Source organism: Hylobates moloch, unplaced genomic scaffold (assembly GCF_009828535.3).
Source record: "Hylobates moloch isolate HMO894 unplaced genomic scaffold, HMol_V3 SCAFFOLD_9, whole genome shotgun sequence".
Classification (NCBI taxonomy): Eukaryota; Metazoa; Chordata; class Mammalia; order Primates; family Hylobatidae; genus Hylobates; species Hylobates moloch.
The window spans coordinates 24,566,756-24,583,779 of record NW_026652284.1 but is presented as its reverse complement, the minus strand read 5'-3'; the positions used below and the strand labels follow the sequence as shown (position 1 = coordinate 24,583,779).

The window sequence follows — 17,024 nt, the reverse complement described above, 5'->3', positions numbered from 1 at the left end:
GTGAACTGCCCACCTCGGCCTCCTAATGTGCTGGGATTACAGGCGTGAGCTGCCATGCTGGCCCAGGCCTGTTTTCCTTAGCAATTACCATGCAAAACAACTCGGGATACCTGGGATCCAACAGGCCTTGCTCCACCCCCCAGGCCATCTCTCTCACAGCATTGCTGATCTCATGACGGGACGTGTATGCAAAACAGACATTCAGGAAACACCTGAGGAGGGAAGAAGAGAATAATTTACCAAAGAGGAACAGGGACTGATGATTGAAGTCACTGATTACAGAGCAGCCCTTCCAGCCTTTCCCTAGAAAAACAAATACACATCAAATGTTAACTGTGGATACCTCTGAAAGGTGAAATTATGAGTTTTTTGTGGTTTCCAAGTTTTCTTGGAATAAACATGTAACTAGTTTTATAATAAGACAAATACTAAATGGCTCTTTTTTTTTGAGACAGAGTTTTGCTCTTGTCGCCCAGGCTGAAGTGCAATGGCGTGATCTCGACTCACTGCAACCTCCGCCTCCTGGGTTCAAGCGATTCTTCTGCCTCAGCCTCCCAAGTAGCTGGGATTACAGGTGCGCACCACCACACCTGGCTAATTTTTGTATTTTTAGTAGAGATGGGGTTTTACCATGTTGGCCAGGCTAGTCTTGAACTCCTGACCTCAGGTGATCCACCCGCCTAGGATTACAGGCGTGAGCCACTGTGCCCAGCCACTAAATAGCTCCTGTTGCCATCCTAACGCTCTCCCCTTCTACTGTACACCAGCTTTCAGAGGAGGACTCTACTGTGATACTGGCACAAACAAAGGAAAATAGGAAGGAGATTTGATGTAAAACAAGTCCACTGCCAAAATACACGTTATATTTCAAAGCTACACATCACAGAGTTTGGATTATTGAACTCTATTCCCCTGTACGTCTGTATGACCTCCCAAGGTCATCCTATCCATAGGTTAAAGGAATGGAACAGAAAAAGAATTTCTTGAAGGATCTGTCTTCAAAGACAGGGATAAGAACTGCTGTATTCTGACCCCATGCCCTGTCAAGTAAACACACACACACACACACACACACACACACACATTTATTTGGTGGGAGGTGGGCAGAGAAAGGAAAGAGAAACTATGCGTATGTGTCAGTATACACACATATGTTATTGCAGAATCATGTCTGGTGTGCCCTGCAGACAGAGGAGAAAGTCTCTAAGCTGCTCAACCTACTCTTTCATTGAGCCTTGCACCAATCCAGACCAAGGAAAGCCCAGGACATCTCCCTAAAGCCAGCAGGGAATCAAAGATTGAAACAGCTCCCTATAGGGAAATCTGAGAACTTACTTGTTGTAGTTCTTCGTGGCCTGTACAGCTTGTGCAATCAGCTCCTGGAGATCCAAGGGCAACAAGTGCAGATCGCCCAGGACCCGGATACACACCCCATGCTTCTGCAGTTTCTCCCTGATCAGGGAAAAGAGGCAGCATTGGGATAGGGCCCCTGCTAAGCTGGAGAGAGTAAGGTGCTTAGGTAATAACTGACCACCAGTTTTTTGAGTGCTTTTCTGTGCGCCAGACCCTGTTCTACATGCATTATTTCATTGCATCCCTTCAACAACTCTGAAAGAAACTTACTTCAGTGCCGAGGCTCAGACAGGACAGTCAGATAGGGACTGCCCAAGGTCATATAGCCATCAAGTGCTCTGTCAGGATTGAAACCCAGTTTGTCTGATTTGAGAAACCAAATTCTTTTTCTTGAGATGGAGTCTTGCTCTGTCACCCAGGCTGGAGTGCAGTGGCACGATCTCGGCTCACCGCAACCTCCGCCTCCCGGGTTTAAGCGATCCTCCCACCTCAGCCTCCCAAGTAGCTGGGATTACAGGCGCCCGCCACCATGCCTGGCTAATTTTCATATTTTTAGTAGAGATGAGAGTTCACCACGTTGGCCAGGCTGGTCTCGAACTCTTGACCTCAAGTGATCTGCCTGCCTCGGCCTCCCAAGTGCTGAGATTACAGGCATGAGCCACCGCGCTCGGCCCCAAACTACATTTTTTTTTCTTTTCCTTTTTTGGAGACAGGGTCTTACTCTCACCCAGGCTGGAGTGCAGTGGTATACTCATGGTTCAATGTTAACTTCCAAATCCTGGGCTCAAGCGATCCTCCTGCCTCAGCTTCCCAAGTAGCTGGGACTAAAGGCGTGCAGCACCATGCCCAGCTAATTTTTGTATTTTTTGTAAAGATGAGGTCTCACTATGTTGCCCAAGGTGGTCTCAAACTCTTGGCCTCAAGTGATCCTCCTGCCTGAGCCTCCCAAAGTGCTAGGATTACAGGTGTGAGCCACCATGTCCAGCAAGAACCCAAACTCTTTACTATACATTACACGACCTCATGTGTCCTTTTTGGGAAGTTGCATTTTAAGTATCTGTGAAGTTTGTCCCATCTGAGAAGTGAGTAAACTCCTCAAGGGAAGGAGCTGTATTATGGGGTACTTTTGTTATGTTCTAGTGAAATATTATGATAATGGTGACAGCTAACATTCTATGTTTACTTAATGCCAGATATTGGTCTAAGTGCTTTACATGTACCAACACATTCCATCCTTACACCAACCTCTGAGTTATATACCATTATTATTCCCCTTTTACAGATGAGGAAACTGAGGCACAGGGACATTAGGTAATTTGTTCAGACAGCTGATGAATGGAGAACCAGGATTTGCACGTAGGGAGTCAGCCTCCAGAGCTTGTCTTCTTAATTATGACATTATATTGCTTCCATACAATAACTCCCAAACTCTGCGTACAGTGAGAATGAATTCAACCAGCTTCTCTCATCTGAAAATGCTATGAAGAAACCGAATGCTTCACCTTTGGAAAATGAGAGCTTAATTGAAGGAAGTATACTAGAAGACCTTGATTCAGCTCCTCCTGATAGCTTGTGGTATAGTTCTGCCACTAGTTTGATGTGTGACCATATGTAAGCTCTTGTCTTCTGTTTTTTAAATTTTTAATTTACTTATTTTTATTTTAATTATTTTTTCTGAGACAGGGTCTCGGTCTGTTGCACAGGATGGAGTATAGTGGATCGATCACAGCTCATTGCAGCCTCAACCTCCCCAGGCTCATCACAGTGATCCTCCCACTTCAGCCTCCCGCATAGCTGGGATTACAGGCATGTGCCACCATCCCCAGTTAATTTTTTTGTATTTTTTTCTAGAGATGGGGTTTTGCCATGTTGCCTAGGCTGGACTCAAGCAAATTGCTGGACTCACGCAATCCGCCCTCCTTGGCCTCCCAAAGTGCTGGGATTACAGGCATGAGCCACCTTGCTCAACCTCTTTACTAGGGTTTAGTTTCCCAACTGATGAAACAGAATCAGGCCAGTGGTCTTCCCACTTTGTTTTAGCCAAAGAACCCTTTCTTCAAATCAAATTCTACACCGAAGCCCAATACATAAAATAGGTAAGTGCAACTCAGCACCCCCTATCCCACTCCCACTAGGTTCTTTCTACACCTCCTCAGGCCTTGGGGTTCTGTGGCACATTAATGGAAAAGAACCTGAGTTTCTTCTTGCTTTCGCCAGGACTTGATGATAAACGAAGACCATTTTCTCTACTACTAACTGATCGGCACAATCTCATTAGCATCTCTTCTGCCATGCATTTTGATCTTGCAGGAATTGTAATATGGCCTGTCTCTCAGAGCACAGTGTAGTGGATGATAGCTCAGCTCTGGAGTCAGAAAGATCCAGGTGTGCACCTTGGCTCTGCCTGTCTGATAGCTGTGTGACCCAGGATATATGCCTTAACTTCTTTAGTTTCTACTTTCCTTCTCTCTAAAAATCGGCTAATAATCTTTGTCATGGTATAATGTGATTACAGGATGAGTAAGAATATATTTTAGGCTCAAAGCCTGGCATATAGTAAACACTTTAAAAAGGTAAGATTAGTGGGATGTGCCCCCTATGCCTCCATCCCCGGCTCCTTAGGTGTAAACTCTGAGCCACACAGGCTCTGCTGGGGACTGGGGAGCAATGTCTGTAGCCCAGAGTCTCACCATCCTAATATAGACAGAAGGAAGCCTGGCTACCCTCCCTACCACCCATTGTTCTAGGCTCATCTTCACTGGAGTTCTAGGCTTACTGTTCTCTCATCTTCCTGGTATAGGTAGGAGCTGGGCACACAACAGTTGCAACTAAGACTTTTGGGCAATTCTGGCTGGTAAGGGCTCCATACTTTGAAGCAAGCAGTCTCCACTGAACTTCGTTTTTGCCCCCCTCTGGCTTTATTCCCTAAGTTAAGCCTAAACTTACTGACAGCTAAGAATGGTACTGATGCTTCCCCATAAACGTCTCTTATGCATCATCCTATCCCTCCCAAAAGACTATGCAGGGGGAGTACAGTAACTTTTTAGGGTTCACTGTGCAGCAGAAAATGACTTCCTCAATGTTTTAACTCCACTTCCTTGGCCATAGTTTATTGGTTCTGGGGTAGAAATTTAGGGATCCCAGTTAAGGGATTTTATTGATTCTGGGCTGCTCTTTTGAAGCAAGAGAAAACTGGTCTGCAGAGAGAGATGGAAATAAATGAATACAGAGGTTCTACCTAGTGGGTTTAATTCCTGGTTTCAGTTTTGCTTGAGGCTGGCTGTACTTGTTCTTAAATCATGTGGCACACCTCAATATCCTCAAATAAATGCCCCCTTTATTAAAAAAAAAAAGTTAGAAATAAAGAATGAAAGACTATCTTGTACTTCTGATATTTGCCACCCAAGATATCTAACTAACATTAAAAAGAGTTGGAAGCCCCTTAAGTAAGCCTCAGATAACAGAATTTCAAGGGTTAGGATAAGGCTGGGGGTGGTGGAAGAACAAACACGCTCTCCCCTCTGATAGCATCTTACTGTTCTTCCATCAAGCGGCTGAACTTCTGCCGGGCCAGATCCATAAGCCCGTCTACCTCACTCTTGGAGCGTTTGAAGTTCTCAATGCTGAATGCGTAGACCGTCACCTCTAGGATGCCCAGGTTCAAACACCACCGCAGAGTCTGAGAGGGGAGAAGGCAAGGAGCTAGGATACAAGGAAGAGTGGGAAGGGGAAATAAGAGATACTTTTTTGGTCCTGACTCAGAGTTGGAGACAGGAGACAGACTTTTCTCCTCCCCAAAGCTGGGTGAAGCTAGGATAACATCAGTGTTTATGTCAGAATTAATGCATCAAATAAGCAGAAAACCACCATTGAAGAAACTGAAAAATGCTGATGGCATTGTGCATTACAAGAAAGAACTCTGCACTGAGAGTGTAAAGACGTAGGTTCTAGTCCCTGACTCCAGCATGCACTTATGTGACTGGAATCAAATCATTTAATTTCTCTAGGTTTAAGTCTCCTTACCTGTAATATGGGATCACAATCCATCCCTTACAAGGTAGCTAATGAACAATATAAAAATACAAGGTGTTATTACTCACAGCATAACTTCATTATTCTGGTAGGTTGAGAGGCCGATGAGTTAAAAGAAAAAAAGCAACAACTGGACAGCTGTGTAGCATTTAATAGCCTGCAAAGGGTTTTCCCATAATTTCATTTGATTCTTTTAACAACCACTTTAAAATGACACTACTGTTTTCATGCCTACTTTACAAATGATAAAACAGGCTCAGAGTTGAAGAATATGTCAAAAATCCTCAACTGTCTGATTCCATTATATGGAGTTCTAGAATGGGAAAAACAAATTTATAGTTACAGAAATCAGAACGGTAGTTGCCTAGAGAGGAAAAGGAGGAGGTAGAACAGAAGTTGATTGAGAAGGGGCACCAGGGAACTTTTTGGAGAGATGGAAATGTCCTACATCTTTTTTTTTTTTTTTAAGCTGGAGTCTCGCTCTGTCACCCAGGCTGGAGTGCAGTGGTGCAATCTTGGCTCACTACAACCTCCACCTCCTACGTTCAAGTGATTATCCTGCCTCAGCCTCCCGAGTAGCTGGGCCTACAGGCATGTGCCACCACACCCAGCTAACTTTTTGTATTTTTAGTAGAGATGGGGTTTCGCCATGCTGGCCAGGCTGGTCTCAAACTACTGACCTCAGGTGATCTGCCTGCCTCAGCCTCCCAAAGTGCTGGGATTACAGGCATGAGCCACTGAGCCTGGCAAGAAATGTCCTATATCTTGACAGGGGTATGGGTTAGATAAATGAATGCAATTGTCAAAACCTAAAATCTGTGCAGTTCACCATATGAAATTATAACTCAAAAAGAAATGAAACTGGCTGGGTGTGGTGGGTCTCTCCTATAACCCTAGCACTTTGGGAGGCCAAGGTGGGCAGATTACCTGAGGTTGGGAGTTCAAGCCCAGCCTGGCCAACATGATGAAACCCCATTTCTACTAAAAATACGAAAACTTAGCTGGGTGCAGTGGCGCACACCTGTAATCCCAGCTACTTGGGAGGCTGAGGCAGGAGAATCGCTTGAACCGGTGAGTGGAGATCTCACCATTGCACTCCAGCCTAGGTTACAGAGTGAGACTTCAACTCAGAAAAAAAACAGGCTAGGCGTGGTGGCTCACACCTATAATCCCAGCACTTTGGGAGGCCAAGGCAGGCGGATCACGAGGTCAGGAGTTCGAGACCAGCCTGACCAACGTGGTGAAACCCCGTCTCTACTAAAAATGCAAAAATTAGCCAAGTGTGGTGGCGCAGGCCTGTAATCCCAGTTACTCAGGAGGCTAAGGCAGGAGAATCGCTTGAACCTGGGAGGTGGAGGTTGTAGTGAACTGAGATCGCACCACTGTACCCCAGCCTGGGTGACAGAGCAAGACTCTGTCTCGAAAAAAAAAAAAAGAAAAAAACTTAGTCCTTTGGGGCTGCTCTAATCCTGTACCACTAAAGGTGGAGAACAATGTTGAGAGGTGGAGAACAATGTTGAGAGACGGAGAGTTGGAGGTTAAACGTAGACAACAGAAGACATTCAAGACATTCAAACAGAACAGAAGAAACAAGCTGAAGAGCTACCTCTCTAACCCCTTAACAAACATACAAGCAAACAAATCTACTGTCATCTTAGGAAAATTACCAGTGAGAACCTGACACTTGAATAGCCTCAGGCCCTAAAGACCTTGCAAGGCAGCCACTGTGGATGGCACATCTGGGTTGGAACCCACCACTGACATCAGTCAATACAGTTGCTAATAACAAGTTTCAATTGTTTGAGCACTTCCTTTAGGTCAGGGCCTGTGCTACATGCTTTTCATTGTGCCATCTTATTTATCTTCAAATAATCTACTGAGATAGAGATTGCTAACTCAATTTTATAGATGAAGAAACTGAGGCAAAGGGAAGCTACATAACTCGCTGCAGGTCACAAAGCCAGACAGTGACAAAGCAGGGGTGCCAATGAATTCTGAGTGACTCCAGAGCTTAAGCTCCTAAGCATTAGGCAAAACTGCCTCTCAGTTACAAAAGAGAAGCTGGAGTCAACAAACGTAAAGACTTTTACAAGGTTCTGTTGAGAACCCCACTGCCACTCACTCAAGTAAAAAAATATCACAGCCCTGGCATCAAACTGTGTCCCTGTGCTAGGACACTGGGACCTGTGAACTACAGACCATATTTCCATTCTTTTTTTTTTTTTTTTTTGAGACAGTCTTGCTCTGTTGCCCAGGCTGGAGTGCAGTGGCACAATCTCGGCTCCCTGTAAGCTCCGCCTCCTGGGTTCATGCCATTCTCCTGCCTCAGCCTCCCGAGTAGCTGAGACTACAGGTGCCCACCACCACGCCCAGCCAATTTTTTGTATTTTTAATAGAGATGGGGTTTCACCGTGTTAGCCACGATGGTCTTGATCTCCTGACCTCACGATCCGCGCACCTCAGCCTCCCAAAGCGCTGGGATTACAGGCGTATGCCACCGCACCCAGCCCTCCATTCTTCTTAAAAGTTTCACCAAGATTGTCATATTCCATTCTTTTGTTAAACTTAATGTTTTCCAATTTATAACATGCATTATACCATAATATGTTCATGACCTCTGTGTAGAGTGATGTCCTGGTTTGCCAGGGACTTTCACCAGTTTTAGCACTGAAAGACCTGTGTCCTGAGAAACCCCTCAGCCTTGGCAAAGCAGAATGAGTAGTCACTCAATGTTCGTCCAGAAATGTCACTTCTAAGAATTTATCCAAAAAGAGTACTTTTTTTTTTTTTTTTAGACAAGGTCTTGCTCTGTCACCAGGTTGGATTGCGGTGACGTGAACACAGCTCACTGCAGCCTCAACCTCCAGGGTTCAAGTCATCCTTCCACCTCGGTCTCGTAAGTAGCTGGGACCACAGGCATGCACCCTCATGCTTGGCTAATTTTTTATTTTGTAGAGACAGGATCTCACCATGTTGCCCAGGCTGAAACAGTACTATTTATAATGTTTATTGTAATGTCAAGTAATAGTGGAGCAGTTAAATGATATCAGATCCTCTTGATAAAACGTTCTACAGTCATTGAAACATACAGATAGAAAGCTTATATATACACAGGCTGGGCGCGGTGGCTCACGCTTGTAATCCCAGCACTTTGGGAGGCCGAGGCGGGTGGATCACGAGGTCAGGAGATCGAGACCATGGTGAAACCCCGTCTCTACTAAAAATACAAAAAATTAGCCGGGCGTGGTGGCGGGCGCCTGTAGTCCCAGCTACTTGGAGAGGCTGAGGCAGGAGAATGGCATGAACCCGGGAGGCGGAGCTTGCAGTGAGCCGAGATTGCGCCACTGCACTCCAGCCTGGGCGACAGACCGAGATTCCGTCTCAAAAAAAAAAAAAAAAAAAAAAAAAAAAGAAAGCTTATATATACACCTTAAAAAATGCTTCCCCAAATGTTGGCCGGGCGCAGTGGCTCATGCCTGTAATCCCAGCACTTTGGGAGGCTGAAGGGGGTGGATCACCTGAGGTCAGGAGTTCGAGACCAGCTTGGCTAACATAGTGAAACCCCATCTCTACTAAAAATACAAAAAAATTAGTCGGACGTGGTGATGGGTGTTGAATCTCAACTAGTCAGGAGGCTGAGGCAGAAAATCACTTGAACCCGAGAGGCGGAGGTTGCTGTGAGCAGAGATCATGCACTGTACTCCAGCCTGGGCAACAGAGTGAGACTCTGTCTCAAACAAATAAACAAAACCAAAATGTTAAGTGAAAATAAGGTTACTGAAGCTACAGATGCAATTTTATTAATGTTAAGTCACGCAGAGCATACAATAAAGATTGGATGAGGCATAAAATATAAACTATTGATTTATTAAGATAAGAATTGGCAATTTTTTTCTTATTTCCAGTATTTTATGGTCATTCACTGGATGATTACTTCTTTGTTAAGGTCATTTTTTTTTTTCTTGAGATACTGTCACTCTGTCACCCAGGCTAGATTACAGGGGCACAATCTCTGTTCACTGCAGCCTCAAGCTTCCTGGGCCCAGATAGTCCTCCCACCTCAGCCTCCTGAGTAGCTGGGGGCACAGGTGTGCACCATCAAGTCTGGCTAATTTTTAAATTTTTTTGTAGAGACAGGGTCTATGTTACCCAGGCTAGTCCTGAACCCCTGGGCTCAAGCAATCCTCCTGCCTTGGCCTCCCAAAGTGTGGGATTACAGGCAAAAGCAACCACATCTGGCCAATGTCAAGATGAGACCTATAGCTAGCAAACAATAAAACACAGAGACAGATACAAAAAACACTCTCCAACCACAGCAAACTCAGAGCCTGGTTTTCTAGCTATAATCTACCTCTCCACAGACTGTTCACTTTGGGCTCTGCCATACACACCCACCTCAGCTAGCTTGTTGAAGCCCTGTGAGTGGCCTTCCTGCCGCTCCACCTGGCACTTCTTGGCATAGCGACGGTTCCCGTCCATTATGAATGCAATGTGTTTCGGCATTGGGCCTGCCTGTAGAACAGGAAGACAAATGATGAACAGGTCTCATATTCTTCAGGGATAAAGGAAGACACTACACCCCAAGGTGATAGGTTTGGGCTACGTGATGAAAACCCTGACAAAGGGAATTGGGTACTTTGTGCTTTTAACTCAGTAAAAAGACATTAAAATTTATTTACTTAGTTACTTACTTTATTTTGAGGCAGGATCTCACTCAGTCACCCAGGCTGGAATGCAATGGTATGATCACAGGTGACTGCAGCCTTGGCCTCCTGGGCTCAAGTGATCCTCCCACCTCTGCCTCCCGCTGAGTAGCCAGGGCTACCAGCACATGCCACCACACCTACCTATCGTTTTTTCTTTTCTTTTCTTTTTTAAGAGATGGGGTCGGCCGGGCGTGGTGGCTCACGCCTGTAATCCCAGCACTTTGGGAAGCTGAGGTGGGCCGATCACTTGAGGTCAGGCATTTGATACCAGCCTGGCCAACATGGCGAAACCCAGTCTCTACTAAAAATACAAAAATTAGCTGGGCATGGTGGCACATGCCTGTAGTCCCAGCTACTCTACTCAGGAGGCTGAGGCAGGAGAATCGCTTGAACCCAGGAGGTGGAGTTGAGATTGTGCCACTTCACTCCAGCCTGGGCAACACAGCGAGACTCTGTCTCAAAAAAAAAAAAAAAAAAAAAAGATGGTGTGTTTCCCTAAGTTAACCAGGTCTCGAACTCCTGGGCTCAAGCAATCCTCCTTCATCAGCCTCCCAAAGTGCTGGGATTAAAAAAGGCATGAGCCACCATAGCTGGCTACTTATTTTATTTACATGTTTACTGAGCACTTACTACATGCCAAATACTATGCTGGGCTTCTTATACTTCATCTTATCATACAAGTCTATAAAGTAAATAGTATTATCTTCATTTTACAGGTGGAAAAACAAGCTCAGAGAGTTCTAGTGACTTGCATAAGTCACACAGTTTTTGTTTCTTTCTTTTTTTTTTTTTTTTTTTTTTGAGAAGGAGTCTCGCTCTGTCGCCCAGGCTGGAGTGCGGTGGCGCCATCTTGGCTCACTGCAAGCTCTGCCTCCCAGGTTCACGCCATTCTCCTGCCTCAGCCTCCCGAGTAGCTGGGACTACAGGCGCCCGCCACCACGCCCGGCTAATTTTTTATATTTTTAGTAGAGATGGGGTTTCACCGTGTTAGCCAGGATGGTCTCGATCTCCTGACCTCGTGATCCGCCCGTCTCGGCCTCCCAAAGTGCTGGGATTACAGGCGTGAGCCAGCAGGCCCGGCCCAGTCACACGGTTAAGAAGAGGCAAATAGGGATTCAAACTGATGTCCATCTGCTTCCAGAGTTAATCTTTCAACCATATGCTCTTAAGTACAGGCTTGGTTTAGTTGGTCTCCAACTAGAAAGCAAAAGGAAAAAAAAAATTTTTTTTCTTTGAAACAGGGTCTTACTCAGGCCAGGCACGGTGGCTCACGCCTGTAATCCCAGCACTTTGGGAGGCCGAGGTGGGCAGATCACAAGGTCAGGAGATCGAGCCCATCCTGGCTAACACGGTGAAACCCCGTCTCTACTAAAAATACAAAAAGTTAGCCGGGTGTGGTGGTGGGCGCCCGTAGTCCCAGCTATTCGGCAGGCTGAGGCAGGAGAAAGGCGTGAACTCGGGAGGCGGAGCTTGCAGTGAGCCAAGATGGCGCCACCGCACTCCAGCCTGGATGACCAAGCGAGACTCCATCTCAAAAATAAATAAATAAAATAAAATAAAATAAAAAACAGGGTCTTACTCTATTATCCAAGGTGGATGGAGTGTGGTGGTGTTATCTCAGCTCGTTTGCAACCTCTACCTTTTGGGAGGAGAAAGGTCCTCCCACTTCAATTCCCCAAGTAGCTGGGACTACAGGAATACACCACCACACCCAGGTAATTTTTTTATTTTTTGTAGAGACGGGGGTCTCACCATGTTGGCCAGGCTGCTCTCGAACTCCTGGGATCAAGAGATCCACTCGACTTGGCCCCCCAAAGTGCTGGGCTTACAGGTTTGAGCCATCGTGTCTGGCTAGGAAAAATTTTGATGGGCATAGTCAAATAAAGATGGTACCTTCTACAGAAAAAAGGAACTCATAGGGCTGGGTGCAGTGGCTCACGTCTGTAATTCCAGCACTTTGGGAGGCCAAGGTGGGTGGATCACTTGAGGTCAGGAGTTCAAGACCAGCCTGGCCAACATGTTGAAACCCCATCTCTACTAAAAATGCGAAAATTAGGGCTGGGCACAGTGGCTCATGCCTGTAATCTGAGCACTTTGGGAGGTGAAGGCGGGCAGATCACGAGGTCAGGCATTCAAGACCAGACTGGCCAGTATGGTGAAACCCCGTCACTACTAAAAATACAAAAATTAGCCAGGCATGGTGGCAGATGCCTGTAATCCCAGCTACGTGGGAGGCTGAGGCAGGAGAACTGCTTGAACCTGGGAGGCGGAGGTTGCAGTGAGCCAAGATCATGCCACTGCACTCCAGCCTGGGTGACAGAGCAAGACTCCATCTCAGAAAAAAGAAAAAAACAAAAACAAAAATTAGCCAGGTGTGGTGGTGGGAGCCTGTAATCCCAGCTACTTAGGAGGCTGAAGCAGGAGAATGGCTTGAACCCAGGAGGCAGAGGTTGCAGTGAGCCGACATAGCGCCACTGCACTCCAGCCTGGGTGTCAGAGTGAGACTCTGTCTCAAGAAAAAAAAAAAAAGGCACTAATTCCTGACCTCTAGCCAACTGCTGACACACAGGAACTGGGGCGCAATATTGCTGGATCTGGTGATCTTGCAAGAAAACCAAACATCAGGATTTTTATTAAAATTTTGCTTTTCAGCCAGGCACGGTGGCTCACGCCTGTAATCCCAGCACTTTGGGAGGCTGAGGCGGGTGGATCACGAGGTCAGGAGTTTAATACCAGCCTGGCCAAGATGGTGAAACCCCATCTCTACTAAAAATAAAGAAAAATTAGCCGGGCGTGGTGGCAGGGGCCTGTAATCCCAGCTAATCGGGAGGCCGAGGCAGGAGAATTGTTTGAACTGGGGAGGCAGAGGGTACAGTGAGCCGAGATTACGCCACTGCACTCCAGCCTGGGCGACAGAGTGAGACTCTGTCTCAAAAAAAAAAAAAAAATTGTTTTTCAAAGCAAACAAAAAAGACTTTTTTTGAGCCAAACAAAACTTACTTGGGGCCGGACGCGGTGGCTCAAGCCTGTAATCCCAGCACTTTAGGAGGCTGAGGTGGGCAGATCACTTGAGGCCAGGAGTTCGAGACCAGCCTGGCCAACATGGTGAAACCCCAACTCTACTAAAAATACAAAAAAAAAAATTAGCCAGGCAAAAAAAAAAAAAAAAAATTAGCCAGGCATGGTGGCGGGTGCCTATAATCCCAGCTACTTGGGGAGGCTGAGGTGGGAGAATTGCTTGAACCCAGGAGGCAGAGGTTGCAGTGAGCCAAGATTGCACCACTGCACTCCAGCCTGGGCAACAGAGTAAGACTCCATCTCAAAAAAGAAACCACAAAAAACAAAACCCTTATTTGGCTTGGAGCAGCTTTGAGTTGTCTCCCATAACACAAATGGACTCCTTAGCCTATTTTTCCTCACCTGGGAGGGCTCTTCCCTGACTGCTTCCTCATCAACACTTCTTTTTCTACTTCTGTCTCCCACATACAGCCTTTCCATCCCCCAAAATCCATTCAAGTTATGCAGCTTGTTCTTCCAAACATACCACTGCAGTGGTTCCCCAAGGAGATACTTCCCATTTCCTGGACTGCTTGAGATCACTTGGCGTTTGTTTGTGAGCATGTGTGGGGCTTGTATAAAGGTTACTGATTCATAAATTCATTACTACCTGCTGCTTGACAGCCCGTGGCTGAAAAACAAAACCAAGCTGACTGGCCCCAATCTCAAACCTGTCTTAGGCAGATATAACATTGCTGTGATTCCTAGAGAAAAAGCTGAGGGAAGATTTGGGGAAGATAGGAGATAATAGTCTTCAAGTGTCTGAAAGACAATCCTAATAATAATTAAGAACTGCTAGACATTATGCTAACTGCTTTATATTAATGTTTCATAAATTCGCATAACAATTCTACAGTTGTTAAAGTCACATGATTACTAAATGATAAAACAGGACTTTCAGGCCAGGTGCAGTGGCTCAGTCCTATAATCCCAGCACTTTGGGAGGCTGAGATAGGTGGATCACCTGAGGTCAGGAGTTCGAGACCAGCCTGGCCAATATGAGAATCCTATCTCTACTAAAAATATAAAAATTAGCCATGTGTGGTAGCACATGCCTGTAACCCCAGCTACTTGGGAGGCTAAGGCAAGAGAATTGCTTGAACTTGGCAGACGAAGGTTGCAGTAAGCCAGGATTGCACCATTGCACTCCAGCCTGGGTGACAGAGCAAGACTCCATCTCAAAATAAAAAAAAGAACAGGAATTATTTCACCGTTTGCCTCTAGAGCCCAAACTCTTTTTTTTTTTTTTTGTTGAGACAGAGTCTCGTTCTGAACTCTTTTGAGACAGTCCTGTTCTGTCACCCAGGCTGGAGTGTGGTGGCACAATCATGACTCACTGCAGCTTTGACCTGGGCTCAAGAAATTCTCCCACTTCAGCCTTCCGAGTAGCTGGGACTACAGGTGCACACCACCAAGCCCGGCTGATTTTTTAATTTTTTGGAGAATCAGTGTTTTACCATGTTGCCCAGGCTGGTCTCAACTCCTGAGCTCAAACAATATGCCCACCTCGGCCTCCCAAATTGCTGGGATTGCAGGCATGAGCGACCAGGCCCAGCCCCCAAACTCCTAACCATTGCTCTACTGCCAGATCAAAGAATATATCAAAGATTAACCTATTTAAATCAAGAGGACAGTACATGGAACAATGGATCAATGTTCTAGGGAAACAAATTTCAGTTCTCTATAAGGAATACTTAGCAGTCTAGGCTGCCCAGTGATATTGAGAGGCCTGGGCTTCCTGAAAATGTCAGAGTTAGGACGAAAGTCTACCAGAAATGTAGACCTGGAAGTTACCATTCTAAGACTCTTTGGTTTCCTTGCTAAATTCCACTTAACATCATGAATTGCTCAACTTTAATAACAGGTTTTGATATAAGATTATCCAACTGAGCAGAAGGCCAACTGGTGCTCTGGGCCATTGCTCACCTTTATGATGTTGGCACAGAACCGCTCCCAAAGTGACAGCTCTCCTTCCTTGATCCATGACATAGTTCTTTTCCAGTCAGAAGATCACTCCAGAACAACCAAACACCAGCCAGGTAATCTTGGATAAACAAGAAAGAAAATAAGTAGTCACCAAGGTTTGCAAAGAGCTATAACTGACTTCTGGGGAATCAGATGGACTATGGAGAGCAGCCAGCATTAGAATCCAAAGACACTGGTCTAAGCCTATAATCTTTTACCACCCAGAGTTTTATAAGGCAATGAGACCTCTGGAGGGCAAAAGCCTTTCCTCGGTTCTCCTGGCTTTGCAGACTTGTTCCCATTCCCATTTCCTCCGTATCTGCACTGACTTCTTCTGAACATCTAAGTCGGTTTCCTGCCACATCATGGTGCCCACATCTTGATCATTCCCCGTTTCTTCCTTCTCCATCTTCCCCTAAGCTGCTTCCAACTCTGCGCTCCCAGTTACTAACCCCTTCAGTTATCGCACCCCCGGTACTTCACGCCTCAGTGGTCTCCTGATTATTCCCTCAGTCGTCCCTTTGCTTCTCCCGCAGCTGCTCCCCGCCCAGTCACCCTCTTCTCCTTTAGTTCACCCCTTCAGTTCAGTAGCACCTGATTCGCTCCGCGGGGCGCGTCCCCACCGCTTCAGTGGGCCGGCACTTCCTCACGACGTGGCGCTAGAAGAACACGTCATCTTTGGGCGCTGCGACACGCCCCTTCCGTCACCCAAGTTGAGCGGGGGGGGGGGGGGCCCTGCCCTGCGCCTGCGCCTACGCCTGCGAGCCAGGGGGAGGGCGGTTCTCGGTCCCACGGGGTGTGGAAGCGGGCGAGGGTGAGAGCCAGGCTCACGTGACCGAGCGGGGCGGGAGGCTGGGCTCCAGGCCACGTGCTAGGGGACCAGCTGGGGAAGACGGTGTTGAGCCCAGCGTTGGGAGCGGAGGGGTCGGTAGACTCACAGATTGGGAGGCCTCTGGAAAACGCGCCAGGGAGATGAGCCAGGGGCAAGAATCGAGGCGCTTCTCGGCCTTCGAAGGCAGCTTAGGACTGCTGAGAAACTGGGTAAGGCAGCGTCCTTACCTTGGAATGCCGCAGAACCGGGCTTCATTAGAGCACTGGTGCATACTCTTAAAAATTATCTCGTTACCGTTTCGTGTTTTATTTAGTGGATTTAATCGTCTGGGAAGAAGTTTCTAGCCGCAGCCTATCTTACAGACGCGCAGAATATTAATCTATTTTGTGCCGACGTAAGGCACGCATATTTTAGGATTTGTGGATTCCCAAGACCTATCCCAACGAACTCAAGAGAAGGGGTAAGGCCAGAAAGACCTCTGCCGTAAGAATGACTTCTAGGCCGGGCGCGGTGGCTCACGCTTGTAATCCCAGCACTTTGGGAGGCCGAGGCGAACAGATCATATGAGGTCAGGAGTTTGAGACCAGCCTGGCCAACATCGTGAAACCCCGTCTGTACTAAAAATACAAAAAATGAGCCGGGCGTGGTGGCGGGCGCCTGTTATCCTAGTTACTCGGGAGGGGAGGCAGGAGAATCGCTTGAACCCGGGAGGCGGAGGTTGCAGTGAGCCAAGATCACGCCACTGCACTCCAGCCTGGGCAACAGGAGCGAAACTCCGTCTCAAAAAACAAAAAACAAAAAAAAAACGTGACTTCTAAAATAACAGAAAGGTGCTCGCTTTGGCAGTACATAAATGAAAATAACAGAAATTAACCCTGATAGAAAAGTTAAGGGCATTAGCTGTACTGAACCTTTACGAAAAAATGGGTTGCAAGAATTCTAGGCTCACAAAAGAAATTCGCAGTTCAGTTTTCTCAAAATTGAAAAAGGAGGAAAAAATTCTTTACAGATTCTTATACAACCAATATTATTTTTATTTTTTTATTTTGAGACGGAGTCTGGCTATGTCGCCCAGGCTG

General features: G+C 46.5%; 1 protein-coding gene across 4 annotated transcripts in view; it reads right to left on the bottom strand.

The window, feature by feature from the left end:
• DHDDS (dehydrodolichyl diphosphate synthase subunit) overlaps positions 1-15,780 on the bottom strand; it is a 40,045-nt gene extending 24,265 nt beyond the window's left edge. For 2 of the 4 annotated variants that reach the window (XM_032759413.2, XM_032759417.2), the window contains exons 1-6: positions 15,708-15,780; positions 15,075-15,192; positions 9,781-9,897; positions 4,890-5,032; positions 1,336-1,452; positions 111-212 (exon numbers count right to left, since the gene is read on the bottom strand). In XM_032759413.2, the coding sequence (XP_032615304.1) occupies positions 111-212; positions 1,336-1,452; positions 4,890-5,032; positions 9,781-9,897; positions 15,075-15,137 (542 nt within the window). In that variant the 5' untranslated portion in view covers positions 15,138-15,192; positions 15,708-15,780. The other 2 variants (XM_032759414.2, XM_032759415.2) reach the window with 2 other exon arrangements.
• Positions 15,781-17,024: the final 1,244 nt, after the last annotated feature.